General features: G+C 40.0%; 1 protein-coding gene across 3 annotated transcripts in view; it reads left to right on the top strand.

Moving 5' to 3' along the window:
* The window catches only part of st3gal3a (ST3 beta-galactoside alpha-2,3-sialyltransferase 3a), a 56,237-nt gene that overhangs the window by 24,029 nt on the left and 17,047 nt on the right, over window positions 1–15,161 (top strand). For all 3 annotated transcript variants that reach the window (XM_039811619.1, XM_039811618.1, XM_039811620.1), the window contains exons 5-8: window positions 247–341; window positions 1,332–1,395; window positions 6,258–6,353; window positions 10,326–10,512. In XM_039811619.1, coding sequence (XP_039667553.1) covers window positions 247–341; window positions 1,332–1,395; window positions 6,258–6,353; window positions 10,326–10,512 — 442 coding nt within the window. The remainder of the gene's footprint in view (window positions 1–246; window positions 342–1,331; window positions 1,396–6,257; window positions 6,354–10,325; window positions 10,513–15,161) is intronic.

Below are 15,161 nucleotides of genomic sequence, written 5' to 3'. Positions count from 1 at the left end.
TTCAGTTCCCACCTTTGAAATGCCCTTTTCACAGCCTCATTGTCTCTGAATTTGTTTAGGTGAAAGTGAAATCAGACGTGTGTGGATTAGCTGGAAACACGATGCTTTAAATCCTCTTAAGAATTCTACCATTAATCAGTGCATCTATACACATCACGGCCGTACGGGTCTTGGACAGATATTGCATTGACGAGTACCACTTCTTCATCCTTACTTGTTGTAACATGTTTTCTTTTATATCAACAGGTTCACCAAACCGGCGCCCATGTTCCTTGATCCAAATTACAAAAGATTCTCCAAGATTAATCGTTATTTGCCTCCGTTTGGTGTAAGATTGCAAGGTATGATTACACATTCTTGTCTTGTCAACTCAATGTAAGTTGCACTGCATTTCTTACCAGTCAACGCACAAAAAAAGTGCAACCACAAGTATATAAAATACCCTAGCACTGTCAAAGCCTCTGTCTGCTTCAAACAAGCTAGTTTCTACAATGTGTTGTAAAACCATGTCTAAAGAAGTGTTCTGAACGGCCACTTTTGTTGAAAAAGTGGTGAAAAGCCTGCTATCATAGAATCCCCCTGGCTGCATCCCAAAACCCTTCCGAGCCCTCTCCAAACAATTCTGTCTTTTGTGTCTTTTTAGTCTTGACTCAATGAATCGTACATATTGGGTTTAACGGAGCACTCATTGGAACTCTTCAAAGCATTCATATACACGACTCCCTCGAAGGAGTTAGTGGACTATTAGTCTATATTGATGAGGTTTCATTTCTGGGATTGGTCAGGTGCCGCCGGAAATTCCGCCGGATGTCCCTCATTTCGGCCGGATGTCCGTCACCTTCCTCTTTCTTTGTGATGGCATTCTAACCTCCGGTGGATTTATGAGGACTATGGTTAACTGCTCCTCAGATCTCTGCAGGCTAAATCCAGACAGCTAGCTAGACAATTTGTCCAATCTGAGTTTTCTCTTGCACGATTAAAACAACTTTTGAACGTACATGTTCCACCAAAACAAGTTCCTTCCCGAGGCTATTTTGCAGAGGCACTCCTCCGCAGTGCTGTGGAGGAAGGTCTGGCAATGCAAAACTAGTGGACTGTCGATGGGCTCTTACCTTGCTTTGCCACCCATCTTTAATGGTTGTATAACATTGTAACTTGAAAGTGTCAGCCGCTGGCTCCCAGCTCTGCCTCATTTATCACAGCTAGTCTAGGTGTGCTGGACATGAGAGCATCATAGCTGAGTTGAATGTGGAGGGAAAAATAATTATTTTACTTTTATCTTCATCTCACTTTTTTCTCTTTCTGCTTCTGTCTCTCTCTTACACCTGCAGAGAAGCTCATAGACATCCTTCTGGCAGCTACTCAGAGCTATGGCCTTGGGGAAAAACTGGATAGGTGAGCTAGTTGTCCTGTCATGCTCTGATCCACATATTGCAGTCATCACATTAATATTCCATGTTCTTTCAGCTCTGTATTTAAAGCTACAAGTAGGAAGTTTGTAAACAGTTGACGAAGTCAGTTTATAACTTTTGACAATGCACGCACATTGAGGTGCTTATCAGCATGGGCGTGAATTCCATCCAACAGTTGGGGGGCGGGCAATTTTTAAAGGGGACACAAATAATACAGCCAAAATTGTACAGTTGTGGAACTAAGTAGGCTGGTAAGCGATTTTATTCACTTTAAACATAGGATGAAGTGATTCTTTTCTGTTATACACATGATGCTGAACTGAGAACTGAACCCCCTAGCAAGCAAGCTAACTAACTAGCCAGTCGGCTCATTTTCTGTAACTAGTGAAAGAATGTTGGCTGGAATTAACAAGCTAGCTTACTAACTATCTAACAAGATAATAAATAAGCTACCAAACAAGCTAAGTAACGTTATAAACACTAACCTAGAGGATTCATTGACTTGACTACTTTATAATTAATTAAAATGACACCGTATCATCTGTATTAGAGAAAAGAATCACTTCATCTGATGTCTAAAGTGAATGAAATAGCCTTGTCTACTTACTGGAGTTCCACAACTAACGTTACTGAAGTGATTCAAAATTTGTTCTCTCCCACCCAGCGCAGTCTCTCTTAACAGCGCTGCTCCCACTGCACCGAACAGACTTGTGTGTGTAGCAGGCAGTGGACCAAACCACTGTGAGGCAAGGAAGGGGTGCTCAATATGTTTTAAACGTAAAATGCAATCTTTTTTTGTATTGATTTGCTACTTACACAAGTATTTTAATTATATATTATTACATTATTTACAATACACAGCGTTAGGGCTGAAACTATTCCTCGAGTAACTCGAATAATTTGACTACTAAAAATCCTTGATGCAAAATGATTTGATTTGTCTCGAAGCTTGGTTTAATTATTGTTACCAACGTTGTACCACTCACGGTGTTTCCGCACGGAGTATTATTACTGTCGCACACCAAGCTGACGCTGCTGGCGTCACATGCCATGAAGACTGATTACAAAATGAAGAAAGAGCGTGAGGGGCTAAGAGAAGAGACAGGCTGGAGAAAACGACAGAAAGTGTCCAAAGTTTGGAATCAGTTCAAACTTAATTAAAAGGAAAACTCTGTACAGTGTGTCTACTGCAAAACCGAACTAGCTTACCACAATAATAGCACGACGTTAGTGCTTCTCAACAGAAAACATAGTCTAACTTAATCCTCCATTCCACGAAGTGGACCCGACAAAAGTAAATCACAGAGTCTCATGGACGTTGAAACTACACCAAACACAACAACTACCAAAATCAAAGACAAGAAAATACGTAGTGGTGACCACAATTTGATCTAAATAGCCGGAAAAACGGCTGACTGTTGCGCACCATTTTCTCTCACTCTCTCTCTTCACGGAGAAACAGCTGATGAACGATCTACTAGCATAAGGGTAACAGAGCTGTGTAGCATTGTAATCAAATATATAAATGAAAATAGGTTGAGTATAACTAATATTTACATATAGGCCTATATACAGATCAGTCTCAGGTTGAAACTTGTAGTTCTGAAATTCAAGTTGCACAACTTAAAAGGTAATGTTTAGTTTGAGGTTGTTACTGCATTTCAGAAAATGTTTTCTTTAAAAACAATGTAATATGGCACTTAAAGGTCCAATATGTAATATTTGTACTGTAATAAATCCAAAAATGACACCAATGCCTCATCAGATATTAAGGAAACATGTTAAACTGAAATACTATCTTTTCTGACAACAATGCTAATTTCAGTATTTTTTCTTTTTGAAATTTACATTCCGTGATGGAATTTATGTTTTATGTTTTGATCTGTGTGTTGTTATCAACTGCCCAGTTTGACAGCCAGGCCGGGTTGCCAGATATACCTGTAAAAACGTAACAAACAGGATCAATGGAGATAGATTCTACCGGACCTAAAAAAAAGAAAACAGCATGTTTCTAACAGTTGCGTGACCAGAGACATAACAACCCCCTGGTAAATAATGGAGATGTATTTGAAAGATGGAGACAGCTTAGAGCCCAAAAGGACGCAGAGTTGGCTTATTTTCTCCTGAACCGGTAAGCATTAGCTTCAGGCTAATTTATCACAGCTACTAGGGACGGGGCTTTTTTGTCATTTCAACATTTGTGTTCTCACATTGAATTATATAGCTAGAGTACCCGAGTTGGTTACTCGCAAAAACAATTGAGACATAGCCAGTAAAGTGATCCCGACTGGTCCTGGCTAACGCCGCCATGCTAACCCTGTTAACTGTTAACGTTACCGGAGAACCAGGCAAGCAGCCCACGGCTGTTTACAGCGTGTAGCCTCGTCAGCGGCTGGAGCCGACAACGGTGAGTTATTTTAAGCCACGAGAGGGGGGCTGTAAATCGGAAAGAGAGGACTGTGAGTTTGCAGTGTGTTTAGCGATTTTTGCCATAATTCTAAGCCAATGAAGTGTGTTCCGTCGGCAAGGTAGTGGTATTTTTAGCGTTTACGTTTGTAACTCTAAGCCGGGAAGTGTGCCTGACTGGCGTGTGGAGAGGACAGTGAGGTTGTTGTTTTTTAGCGGTTCATACTGTAATTTTAAGCCAAAAGGTGTGTCTGTCAGTTGGTTACAGAGCTCCGCGTGAAACCCGGGCTTTTATGACTGTCAATATAGCCAGCATCTACCGTTAGCTACTCCGCTGTGCTGTGGAGTAATGTCTGGCTATGTGAGAAAAGCGTCTAGCAACATTGTTGTGAATGCTGCGGTCTCAGCCTGGCAACCCCCGTGAACTTCGAGTCTGGGCAGGAGGGGGCGGGGGAGACAACTCTCCAGTATTTTGAATTGGTAGTGCAGTAACTATTTTAACCGCTAGCTGCCAGTATTACACACAATATTACATATTGCACCTTTAAATGCACTTAATATGTTTAGTTTTTGAGATGATATTGTAAGCAATGTAGGCAATAAAAATGTTGCTTTTTCTGAAAATTAGTATTAGTAGTTAGTAAGTATTTCTTGTCTGATGAGTCGATTAATCGATGGAATAATCGGTAGAATACTCGTTTACTAAGATAATCGATAGCTGCAGCCCTACACAGCATGTCTTTTTAATGATTTTTTTTTTAGGGGGTGGGGGTACAAAACGCTCAGATCCCCCCCCCCCCCCCAATTACCACCTATGCTGATCAGTGTTCAGTCAGTCAGATTTCTCCTCTCCAGTACACCACACTTTATTCACCAAGAGTATTTGGCTGTCTTGTTTTCATCAGGGTTGTGTCTGAGGCTTTTTCAGAATTGGTTTTATCGTCACTTCCATATTACACACGCGGCATACATGGAAGCGAGATATCGTTCTCCATAGATCATAGTATGTTACACGTAAAAAAGAAGGGACACATAATAGACAGAGACAAATTAAAAATAAACATACATTTCCAGTTTCTGGAACCAGTTTCTTTATATAAAGTCCATCACTTAGTTGTTTGACTTTAAAGTCAGCAGAAATATTAGGTGTAGAAAACTTCAGTCATCATCATTTAGGACAAGGGTTACAAGTTAATAGAAATACCAATAAATACAAAACATACTGCAATACAGACAGCTTTAATGTACTCTTTACAAAAAACTATATTTCATCTGAACTCATCAACGGGTAAACATGTTGAATCTACATTTTTCAACACAACATAACAAACATTGTACTACTCCCGCAAACTCAATTTTTCAACATAAATCTCTTCTATCTTTTATGTTTATGGATAACCCAAACTAACGCCTAAGCCGACCATCAGTTAACCTCAACAAGTCCTTCCTCTTGCTAAAGTTCATGTTGTTCTCAAGAAATATTCCCTTTTTTTGGAACAAATGTAATCCATTGTATTTCATATAAATGCCTTCAAATCTACTTCTTCATTTGACCCTCTTCGACTAAAAGTGCCTAATTTGGAAATCAAAAATGCCTGGCTTCTCTAAATCTGCGGATTTGCATCAATATATTTTCTGAACAAATTGACAAAGCCATGTGTTACAAATTCTAAACAGACTCTGTGCTTTAATGGTAAATCTGTCTATATACCCTGAAACTCCAGCATTAATGACTGGTTTCCAGATCAGTTATTGATGTAAAATGGTTGTTTGATTCCACCTTGTTTTTGTCTTTATATGGACAGACACAGTGTACTGACCCGGTTTCATCCGCCAGCCAAGACAATTAGGAATGTGTTTATTTTTCCACCCAGAATTAAGCAGACTAAACACTGGACACATGTACTGAGTCTACAATACAATTTTATAATCATAATATTAACCATAGTGTAACACATTGTGTTAACAGTCACACTTCTGCCTCAGAGAGTAATTTACGTAAGTCTAAATACTGAGTAAAGAAGCTAATCATAAAGTACTGTGGCATTAATAGTCATCAGTTTTCTACATTAGAATCTGAGTGACTGTAATGAAGAATGAATATATAAATATAAAATAGGGCTGTCAAGAGATTAAAATATGTAACCGTGATTAATCCCGTAACTGTCCATTGTTAACTTGCGATTAACCGCACATTTTTCAAGAGATATTTTTTGAGGTTTTTAATGCTGTTATCAATATTTATTATTATTGCAACAATCCAAAACAAGAAAGTCAGGGAAGCAAACTTATTAGTTTTATCACACGCCTGTTATGATGTCTTGTGCTTTTTTTTTTTTTTTTATGAGAAAAAGAAAAACACATTCTAGCAAACATATGGGGCAAATGATTAGAGTAAAGTAGTACCACATCATAATGGTGCATCTTTCTGTGTTACAGTATGAAATGTAAGAGATGCATCATTATAGGAAATGGAGGGATCCTCGCCGACAAGTCTCTGGGACAGAAGATTGATGAGTTTGATGTGGTGGTCAGGTATGTTGTGACACAGAAGTATTATACAGACAGGAATCACTTTAATGACTTTGATTTTTTTCCTTAAATCAGGGGTCGAAGTATGGAAGACTAAATGGGTCATAATTATAATAATAAAAAAGACTATTCAATAGACAAATCAGTTAGTAAATGCACGCAAATGACCTACCATATTTTGCCAAACACAGAGGTCCTGTGATAATATTAGTCCCGTGCGAATCAACATGGCTGTGATTTGGCGGGGTCGTAGTATATCATTTTTTCAAGGTTTTTGTTTCCTGTGCGCCTTTTTATCCCTCTCGCAAAGATGGATATGGGATTGCAAGGGAGGGGGGCTGCGGACACCGCCTTTCATGACCAAAGTAGTAGTAGTAGTAATTTTTAAATCACATGAGGTCCCCAGATGATACTAATCCCGTGCGAATACGGCTTAATACATTAATACGGTGTTATCCTGCTGCAGAAATTGAGATTCCTCAGACCAGGAGACATTTATCTAATAAATGCCCCCCAGTTTTCTGAGTGGAACCCATCGTGGTCTTCTGCTGCTGTAATCTGTCTAAGTCAGAGTTTGACATTTTGTTTGTTCAGTGATCTTCTGTAAAGCATTGTTGTCAAATGTAGTTATTCGAGTTTCTGACGCCTTTCGGCAGCAGTAGCTCAGTCTGTGGGGACTTGGCTTTGGAATCTGAGGGTCACCAGTCCAAGTCCCTGCAGGGACGAAGTAGGGCTGGGCAATATAATGTCTATCGATATCGTGATGTGAGACTAGATCTCTTCATATCGTAATATATAATCTATAATAATAGTGTTGTGTTTTCCTGGTTTTAAAGGCTGCATTACAGTAAAATTATGTCATTTTCTGAACTTACTAGACTGTTCTAGCTGTTCTATTAATTGCCTTTACCCACTTAGTCATTATATCCACGTTATTGGTGATTATTTATCGAAAATCTCATTGTGTTAATATTTTGTGAAAGCACCAATAGTCAACCCTACAATATCGCTGCATATCGATATTGAGGTATTCAGTCAAGTATATTGTGATATTCAAAGTATTGATCCTGAACTTGTAGCTGGAGAGGTGTAGCGCTGTCAAAATAAGCCAAAAATGACCACAGAGAGTTTGAATATATTTGAATATCTATTTTCCCGCATTATGTCCATGAGAGGGCAAACCAATACAACGGGAGACATAACTACTTGTTAGTCCTCTCTCCCGCTCTCTCTCTCTGGAGCATGCAGGAGACAGGACCGGCCGAGGATTACACCGCCGTAACAAGCTGTTGGTAGTTTGCTCTTTTTGTCAAATTGTCCAATGATATTTTCTCGTTGTCTCTGCAGTTGAAGATTTACTTCAACTGCGGCAGCCGCATGATAGAACGTCATCAACATGCCCACTCGCTCTCTTCCAGACTTGCTGGGCTCAATCAGACAGGAGGCAGCAGTGGTCCACGAACGATCGCGCGATGCAGATAGCCGCGAGAGTGCAGTTGTTGTTTTTTTACTCTCTAATAATATTTGTATATTCATTTTCATATTCAAATCGATGTTTCAATAAAAAAAAAATCACCCTATTTTTACTATTCGAAAGGGCGCTGCTGAGATGCCCTTGAGCAAGGCACCAAAGCCCTGTAATGCTGCTGCCGATCCCCCCCGGAAGATTTTGGTGATGAGCTAGCAAAGTAATCCCAGTCAAGTCCCACATCTAAATGTTAATTCCATTTTCAGCTTGGTTTCTGACTGACCACACAAGTGTGTGAGGACTTTAACCACATATAGAATGGAGTTAGAATGGAGTTGTATAATAATAAATCTATGTATTTATCTCAGTGGATATTGAGATTCATTTGGATTTAATTAATATATACTGTGTATATATATTACTTTGTTTGTATGTATGTATGTGTGTATATATATATACAGTGCCTTGCGAAAGTATTCGGCCCCCTTGAACTTTTTGACCTTTTGCCACATTTCAGGCTTCAAACATAAAGATATAAAACTGTAATTTTTTGTGAAGAATCAACAACAAGTGGGACACAATCATGAAGTGGAACGAAATTTATTGGATATTTCAAACTTTTTTAACAAATAAAAAACTGAAAAATTGGACGTGCAAAATTATTCAGCCCCTTTACTTTCAGTGCAGCAAACTCTCTCCAGAAGTTCAGTGAGGATCTCTGAATGATCCAATGTTGACCTAAATGACTAATGATGATAAATAGAATCCCCCCGTGTGTAATCAAGTCTCCGTATAAATGCACCTGCTCTGTGATAGTCTCAGAGGTCCGTGGTAAACGCGAGAGCATCATGAAGAACAAGGAACACACCAGGCTGGTCGGAGATACTGGTTGTGGAGAAGTTTAAAAGCCGGATTTTGATACAAAAATATTTCCCAAGCTTTAAACATCCCAAGGAGCACTGTGCAGCGATAATATTGAAATGGAAGGAGTATCAGACCACTGCAAATCTACGAAGACCCGGCCGTCCCTCTAAACTTTCAGCTCGTACAAGGAGTAGACTGATCAGAGATGCAGCCAAGAGGCCCATGATCACTCTGGATGAACTGCAGAGATCTACAGCTGAGGTGGGAGACTCTGTCCATAGGACAACAATCAGTCGTATACTGCACAAATCTGGCCTTTATGGAAGAGTGGCAAGAAGAAAGCCATTTCTTAAAGATATCCATAAAAAGTGTCGTTTAAAGTTTGCCACAAGCCACCTGGGAGACACACCAAACGTGGAAGAAGGTGCTCTGGTCAGATGAAACCAAAATCGAACTTTTTGGCAACAATGCAAAACGTTATGTTTGGCGTAAAAGCAACACAGCTCATCACCCTGAACACACCATCCCCACTGTCAAACATGGTGGTGGCAGCATCATGGTTTGGGCCTGCTTTTCTTCAGCAGGGACAGGGAAGATGGTTAAAATTGATGGGAAGATGGATGGAGCCAAATACAGGACGATTCTGGAAGAAAACCTGAGGGAGTCTGCAAAAGACCTGAGACTGGGACGGAGATTTGTCTTCCAACAAGACAATGATCCAGAACATAAAGCAAAATCTACAATTAAATGGTTCACAAATAAACATATCCAGGTGTTAGAATGGCCAAGTCAAAATCCAGACCTGAATCCAATCGAGAATCTGTGGAAAGAACTGAAAACTGCTGTTCACAAACGCTCTCCATCCAACCTCACTGAGCTTGAGCTGTTTTGCAAGGAGGAATGGGCAAAAATGTCAGTCTCGTGTGCAAAACTGATAGAGACATACCCCAAGCGACTTACAGCTGTAATCGCAGCAAAAGGTGGCGCTACAAAGTATTAACTTAAAGGGGGCTGAATAATTTTGCACGCCAAATTTTTCAGTTTTTTGTTTGTTAAAAAAGTTTGAAATATCCAATAAATTTCGTTCCACTTCATGATTGTGTCCCACTTGTTGTTGATTCTTCACAAAAAATTACAGTTTTATATCTTTATGTTTGAAGCCTGAAATGTGGCAAAAGGTCGAAAAGTTCAAGGGGGCCGAATACTTTCGCAAGGCACTGTATATATATATATATATATGTATGTATATATATATATATACATACATACATACATACATACATACATACATATGCATACATAATAGGGAGAGGTATTTTAATTTGTCATTTGATATTGATGTATTAAATGTCTTTAATATACTTTATCACTATTTCATTGGCTATTTGTTTGTTCGTCTATTTCATTAATATAATTCTGACCCATCTTCTTCGATATCCATGGACAGAGGTTGTCGTATGGTGTGCAAATTCTAAAGCAGTGATGATCGGCTTTATACATAAAAATGACATTGATGTCATGTAAGCATTTAAACTTTTGTATTTGGTGATTTGACTAATGCTGTGATTTATAAATTGCTGATTAAAATGTAAAATGTTTTGGGCAGTGCATTTTATGATTGATTTTGCAGCTCTGTGTTGCAGGTTGAATAACGCCCCAGTGAAAGGCTTTGAGAAAGATGTCGGCTCCAAGACCACCATGAGGATCACCTATCCAGAGGGGGCCATCCAGAAGATGGAAGACTACGAGTCTGAGTCCCTGTTTGTCCTCTCGGCCTTTAAAGCTCTGGACTTCAAGTGGCTCGCACACATGGTTTTCAACCAGAAAATGGTAAGGCAGCCAAAAACTTTATTTTGCCACTAGTGAATGCAGACAGTTGGTGATAAGAGTGGACAGTGAGAATGTTTCCGTACACCTGTTTGTGTTCATGCACATTTCTGATTTGTACATTAAAAAACCTGAGCGGAACTACCAAGAATTCACAAATTTCACAGTCAGAAACAGAATGCTGATGGAAATGGATTCTAATCTAGCAGCATGGCTCTATTGAAATTTAAGTATGGACCAAAGAGGTGTTCTTTGGTCCATAGTTAAATTTCTGAAAAACTATTGCATGGATTGGTGTAGAGTTTTTTTTTTTTTTTACAGATATTTGAGATATTAGAGTACTTTCCAATTGGCTAACACAGCTCCACGCTTCCCTCACTCACATTCCCTCATCATCTTAGCTCCTCCCAGCAGGGACGCAAGAAAGATATTGCAGATAAAGGAGATGTATTTACCATGAGTTGGAAATGATGGCCCTAAAAACTTACTAGAGACCGTCTTGCAATGGGATCACACCAGCCACGACACCAAATCGGGCCAAGGAGCATAAAAGTACTCAATGCAGAAAAATCCTCCCATTTTAGGAAGCGATCCAAACAGTCATTTCAGCTGGACTTGTAGGCCGTTATACCGTTGGCTAGTTTCATTTATAATGATTGCTCCGGTGCTGAAGGAAATTCTGCCGGATGCATGTATTTTCCATTTCCTTCTGCTTTCTTTGTGTTGGAATTTTAAATTCGGTGGATTTATGAGGACTATGGTGAACTGCTCCTCTGATATCTGCAGGGTAAATCCAGACAGCTAGCTAGACTATCTGTCCAATCTGAGTTTTCTCTCGCACGACTATTTTGCAGCAGCTCCGTGTCCGGAGTTTAGCACCACCCATGGCGATTGTGATTGGTTTAAAGAAATGGCATTAAACCAGAGCACGTCATCTCCGAATGCTATGTGGAGTAGCCAGACCCTCCTTCAGCTTGTTTGGAGGAGGGTCTGGCAAAGCGAGAATAAGTATCTAGTAACTAAAGCTGTCAGATTAATGTAGTAGAGTAAAAAGTACAATATTTCTCTCTGAAATGTAACAAGTAGAAAGTGGCATGAAAAGAAAAGACACAAGTAAAGGACAAGTACAGAATCAAGTACAGTACTTAATCTGTCCGCAGACAGACAGACAGAAATACAAACGGCTGGCAAAGTCCTCAAATCCTCCTGTTGTGGTAGTTTCTGCTACAGTAGGTGTCTTCGGGACTACATTTTGCCATGATCTCTCACACACACACACACACACACACACACACACACACACACACAGAATGTCGAAGGTGTGTTTGTTTTTTTATTCTCAGCAAGAAAAATTTAGTTTCAAAAGAAGCTGGAAGCAGCAAAAAAAAACACCGCTGGCTAAACTATTTAAAAATGGCGGGTTTGTTCAGGACACCCTTGTCTGTCGCTAGCAATGATGACCCAATGATTAGTGACGATTCTCTCCGACCAATCAGTAGTCTGCAGGTTTTCACGTCACCTTTTGGTATTGCCTCAGTTCGCTTGGAACCTCGACGAAGGTGATACTAAAAAAAAAGTACCTGTTAGCAGGTACCAGGGACTTTTTTTCGTAATGGAAAACCAAAAAAAGGCGAGTCGAGCGGATACCATGTAATGGAAAAACGGCAATAGACTCACAAGGTGAAAACCATACCAGAGTTGCTGTTGCAGCTGGTAAATATACAAACACATGCTGTGTGGGTTTCCTGCGCATTTACTTAACAATACTCTGTGGCATGCAAAGGCCAGTGGCACTAGAAACCAGAGGAAACCACAGCAGGGTGCAGGTAGTTCCTCTGTGGGGTAAAGTGAAGAGAAACGATAGCAGGAGGGGAGGAGTGTTGGAAGTCTATGACCTGCTTGAACAGAGAAATTAAAATGCAGCCTGGGAAACCTTTTGAGGAAAGTCATGTCCCTACAGTTTTATTTATGTCAACATAAACATGTGTTTTAAAAGATCTACATACCTACACATTACCAGTGTTTCCTTTAGGATTTTTTTAGCAGCGGGGACTGGTCTGTCTGAACAATTTGTTGTTAAATTGCAATGTGAGCGGCATTATGTCGGCAGGATAATTTTAAAAGGCAACCGCGACAAAAGGTTTTGTACAGCCCTATTTCTGATACCGTGGTGGCAGAAATGTTGCCATGGTGGGCCGCCACTACAAAATCAACATAGAGGAAACTGCATTACAAAACAGACACAAACAAAATATTGTCCTATACCGTAAAACCTTATCTTAAACACCTCTCTCCCTCTCTCTGCAGCGTGCAAGAGGCAGGACATGATGCAAATTATTCATAAACAACCAAGTCTCCCGCCCTTACTTGAATTTCTCTGGTGATTTTGGCGTCGTGATTTACAGACAGAATTTCCTGCATCTAGTTGTCCCTGGGTAGCTCTGTAGCACATACACAGAACGATGAGGCAGAGTTGCAATGCAGATGTTTTCACACCTATAACAGTTTTGCTCTATGTGTGTGCTGCACTCTTCCATGCTTCTGAAATCCATCAGCATGAGAAACAACACCCGAGATCAGTGTCTGGATTTAAACGCATTCGCACGCCATGAAGAGCAACTCTTTTTCACCCCCATCCAAAATGTTGTCCAGCCAGTGTGGGTCGAACTCACTAACAGGCTATCAACAGTGTGGAAAGCACAATGAAGTACCATCACAACTCTTCTGTTGAAAGTACAGAACAAGAGCACCTACACAGTGGCTGTGAATGACACACACTCCACAGAGGAGATGAGATTCGGTATGTGGGGGGGCCTTTGATCAGAGTGAAGCTTCTCATTGCAGATACTGACTTTCAGATATCTTGGATAAGGGCTGGGGAATATATATATTGATATTATATCGCAGAGCTGAAAGTACTCCAGCCTGGTAACAGATTTTCGACATATGACTATTTTAACAAAAATCATGGGATTTGTTTTTGATGCGCTGGGTTTAACCAATCATCGTAGTTCCACCTACCAATGAAACGAGTTCTAGCCAATCAGAGGCAAAGTAGGGCGGGTCTTTGCAAAGAAACGCTAGTGCGGTTTGGTATCCGTGGTAACGCGGCAAAAAATGTGAGGCAAAGTTTATCAAACCTGAAGAAAATACAACTTTATTGGAGAAAGGAGTTAAAAACAAATGGCGCTGGGCATTGATCGAGGAAAGGGTGGAGATGGGAAGCCGTTCAGCACTCCACAAATTGAGGGAGCCGGGTCGCTTTCTATCGATGTATTTGGTAAAAAATATTGTGTTATTAGATTTTCTCCATATCTCCCAGCTCTACCCTGGATTGTAGTAGAGAGGGGGGGGGGGGTTACCTGTGTGTAACAAGTTCCCTCTGTTTAGGCATTTAGTAGTTATTATAAGCCTGAACATCAACCCAGCATACCAAGGCTGCCTCCTCTGCTGTCACGTTGGCCTGTGTCGCTTCCAACAGCATCTAGATGTGGGAACAGGCTTTATGGTCGTACATGCTTGATTGGGAATGTCACACATTCCTGCAGCCAGAGTCACAACATACCTGCTTTGTACTCCCTGTCCATTCCTCCTGAAAATAAAAAAAAAGGGTTAAAAAAAAAAAAAAATTTATATATATAAAAAAATATAAAAAAAAAAAAAAAAATTTTTTGTGTTTGGGGTTTTTTTTTGTGTTTTTTTTTTTTTTTTTTTTTTTTTTTTTTTTTTTTTTTTTTTTAAAAAAAAACAAAATATTTTTTTTTTTAATTTTTTTTTTTTTTTTTTCTATCACTTTATGGATTGAAAGTACCGAACACTGCAGCCACCAACTGAATCGCCACCTCTCTAAAACAACTTTATAACTTCCATGAAGGGAAGTTTTGTTGCTGGGCTGTTGTATTCGGCTGCATTAGTTTTAGCAAGGTGGACCTAATAAACTGGCAGCTGAGTGTAAATGCACTGAGATTATGAATGGCTATCTTGGAATTCGGAAAAAAAATAAAAAGAGTATTTCCCCGAAAAAGTACAATTACTATAACCTGTAATAGGAGGTACCATAGCGTCATGGCCAAGTGAAAGGCAAACATGTTTAACATGTGTAGGCATAGTTGTTTAAGATAATATGTCAATCAAGACACTATTTATAACCACTTGAAGGACACCTAACAGCAAGGCAGCTTGTTTCATCAGGGTTCAATATTTGGGGTGTCTCTGTTTTTACTTAGGTTTACCAGCAAACACCTACATAGGTATACCTTAGATTGTTTTAATCCACTGCTTAATTTTGATTGATGCACCTTTTTGTAGAAGTGGTGGCAATGGAAACAATGTTTTGCCCTTTGCCAGTTTTAGACTCTTGGTACTAAGAATCCCCTGATGTCTAGCGTGCATACCTATTCAACTGGCAGCCAGAGTGGGGAGTATGAGACTTCAGCTCTGATGCACATCAGAAAGCAGCTGTCATTCTACTGCAGCACTGGAGGCAGAGAAGGAAGCCAGGGCTTCATGTGGCTATCACCAGGGTGGTCCTAGTCCTGGATCACATTTCACCTCCACTGACAGGTGGAAGCACTGACGCTGCCGCAGCTGTATTGCTACATCCCTGTCCTTTGTTGTCAACAGGCCTATGTCTTGTCTACAGTGGAAGTGAC

The sequence above is a fragment of the Perca fluviatilis genome, chromosome 9 (genome assembly GCF_010015445.1).
Source record: "Perca fluviatilis chromosome 9, GENO_Pfluv_1.0, whole genome shotgun sequence".
In the NCBI taxonomy this organism is placed as follows: domain Eukaryota; kingdom Metazoa; phylum Chordata; class Actinopteri; order Perciformes; family Percidae; genus Perca; species Perca fluviatilis.
The sequence above is the reverse complement of the archived record's forward strand: the minus strand, read 5'-3'. Positions and strand labels throughout refer to the sequence as shown.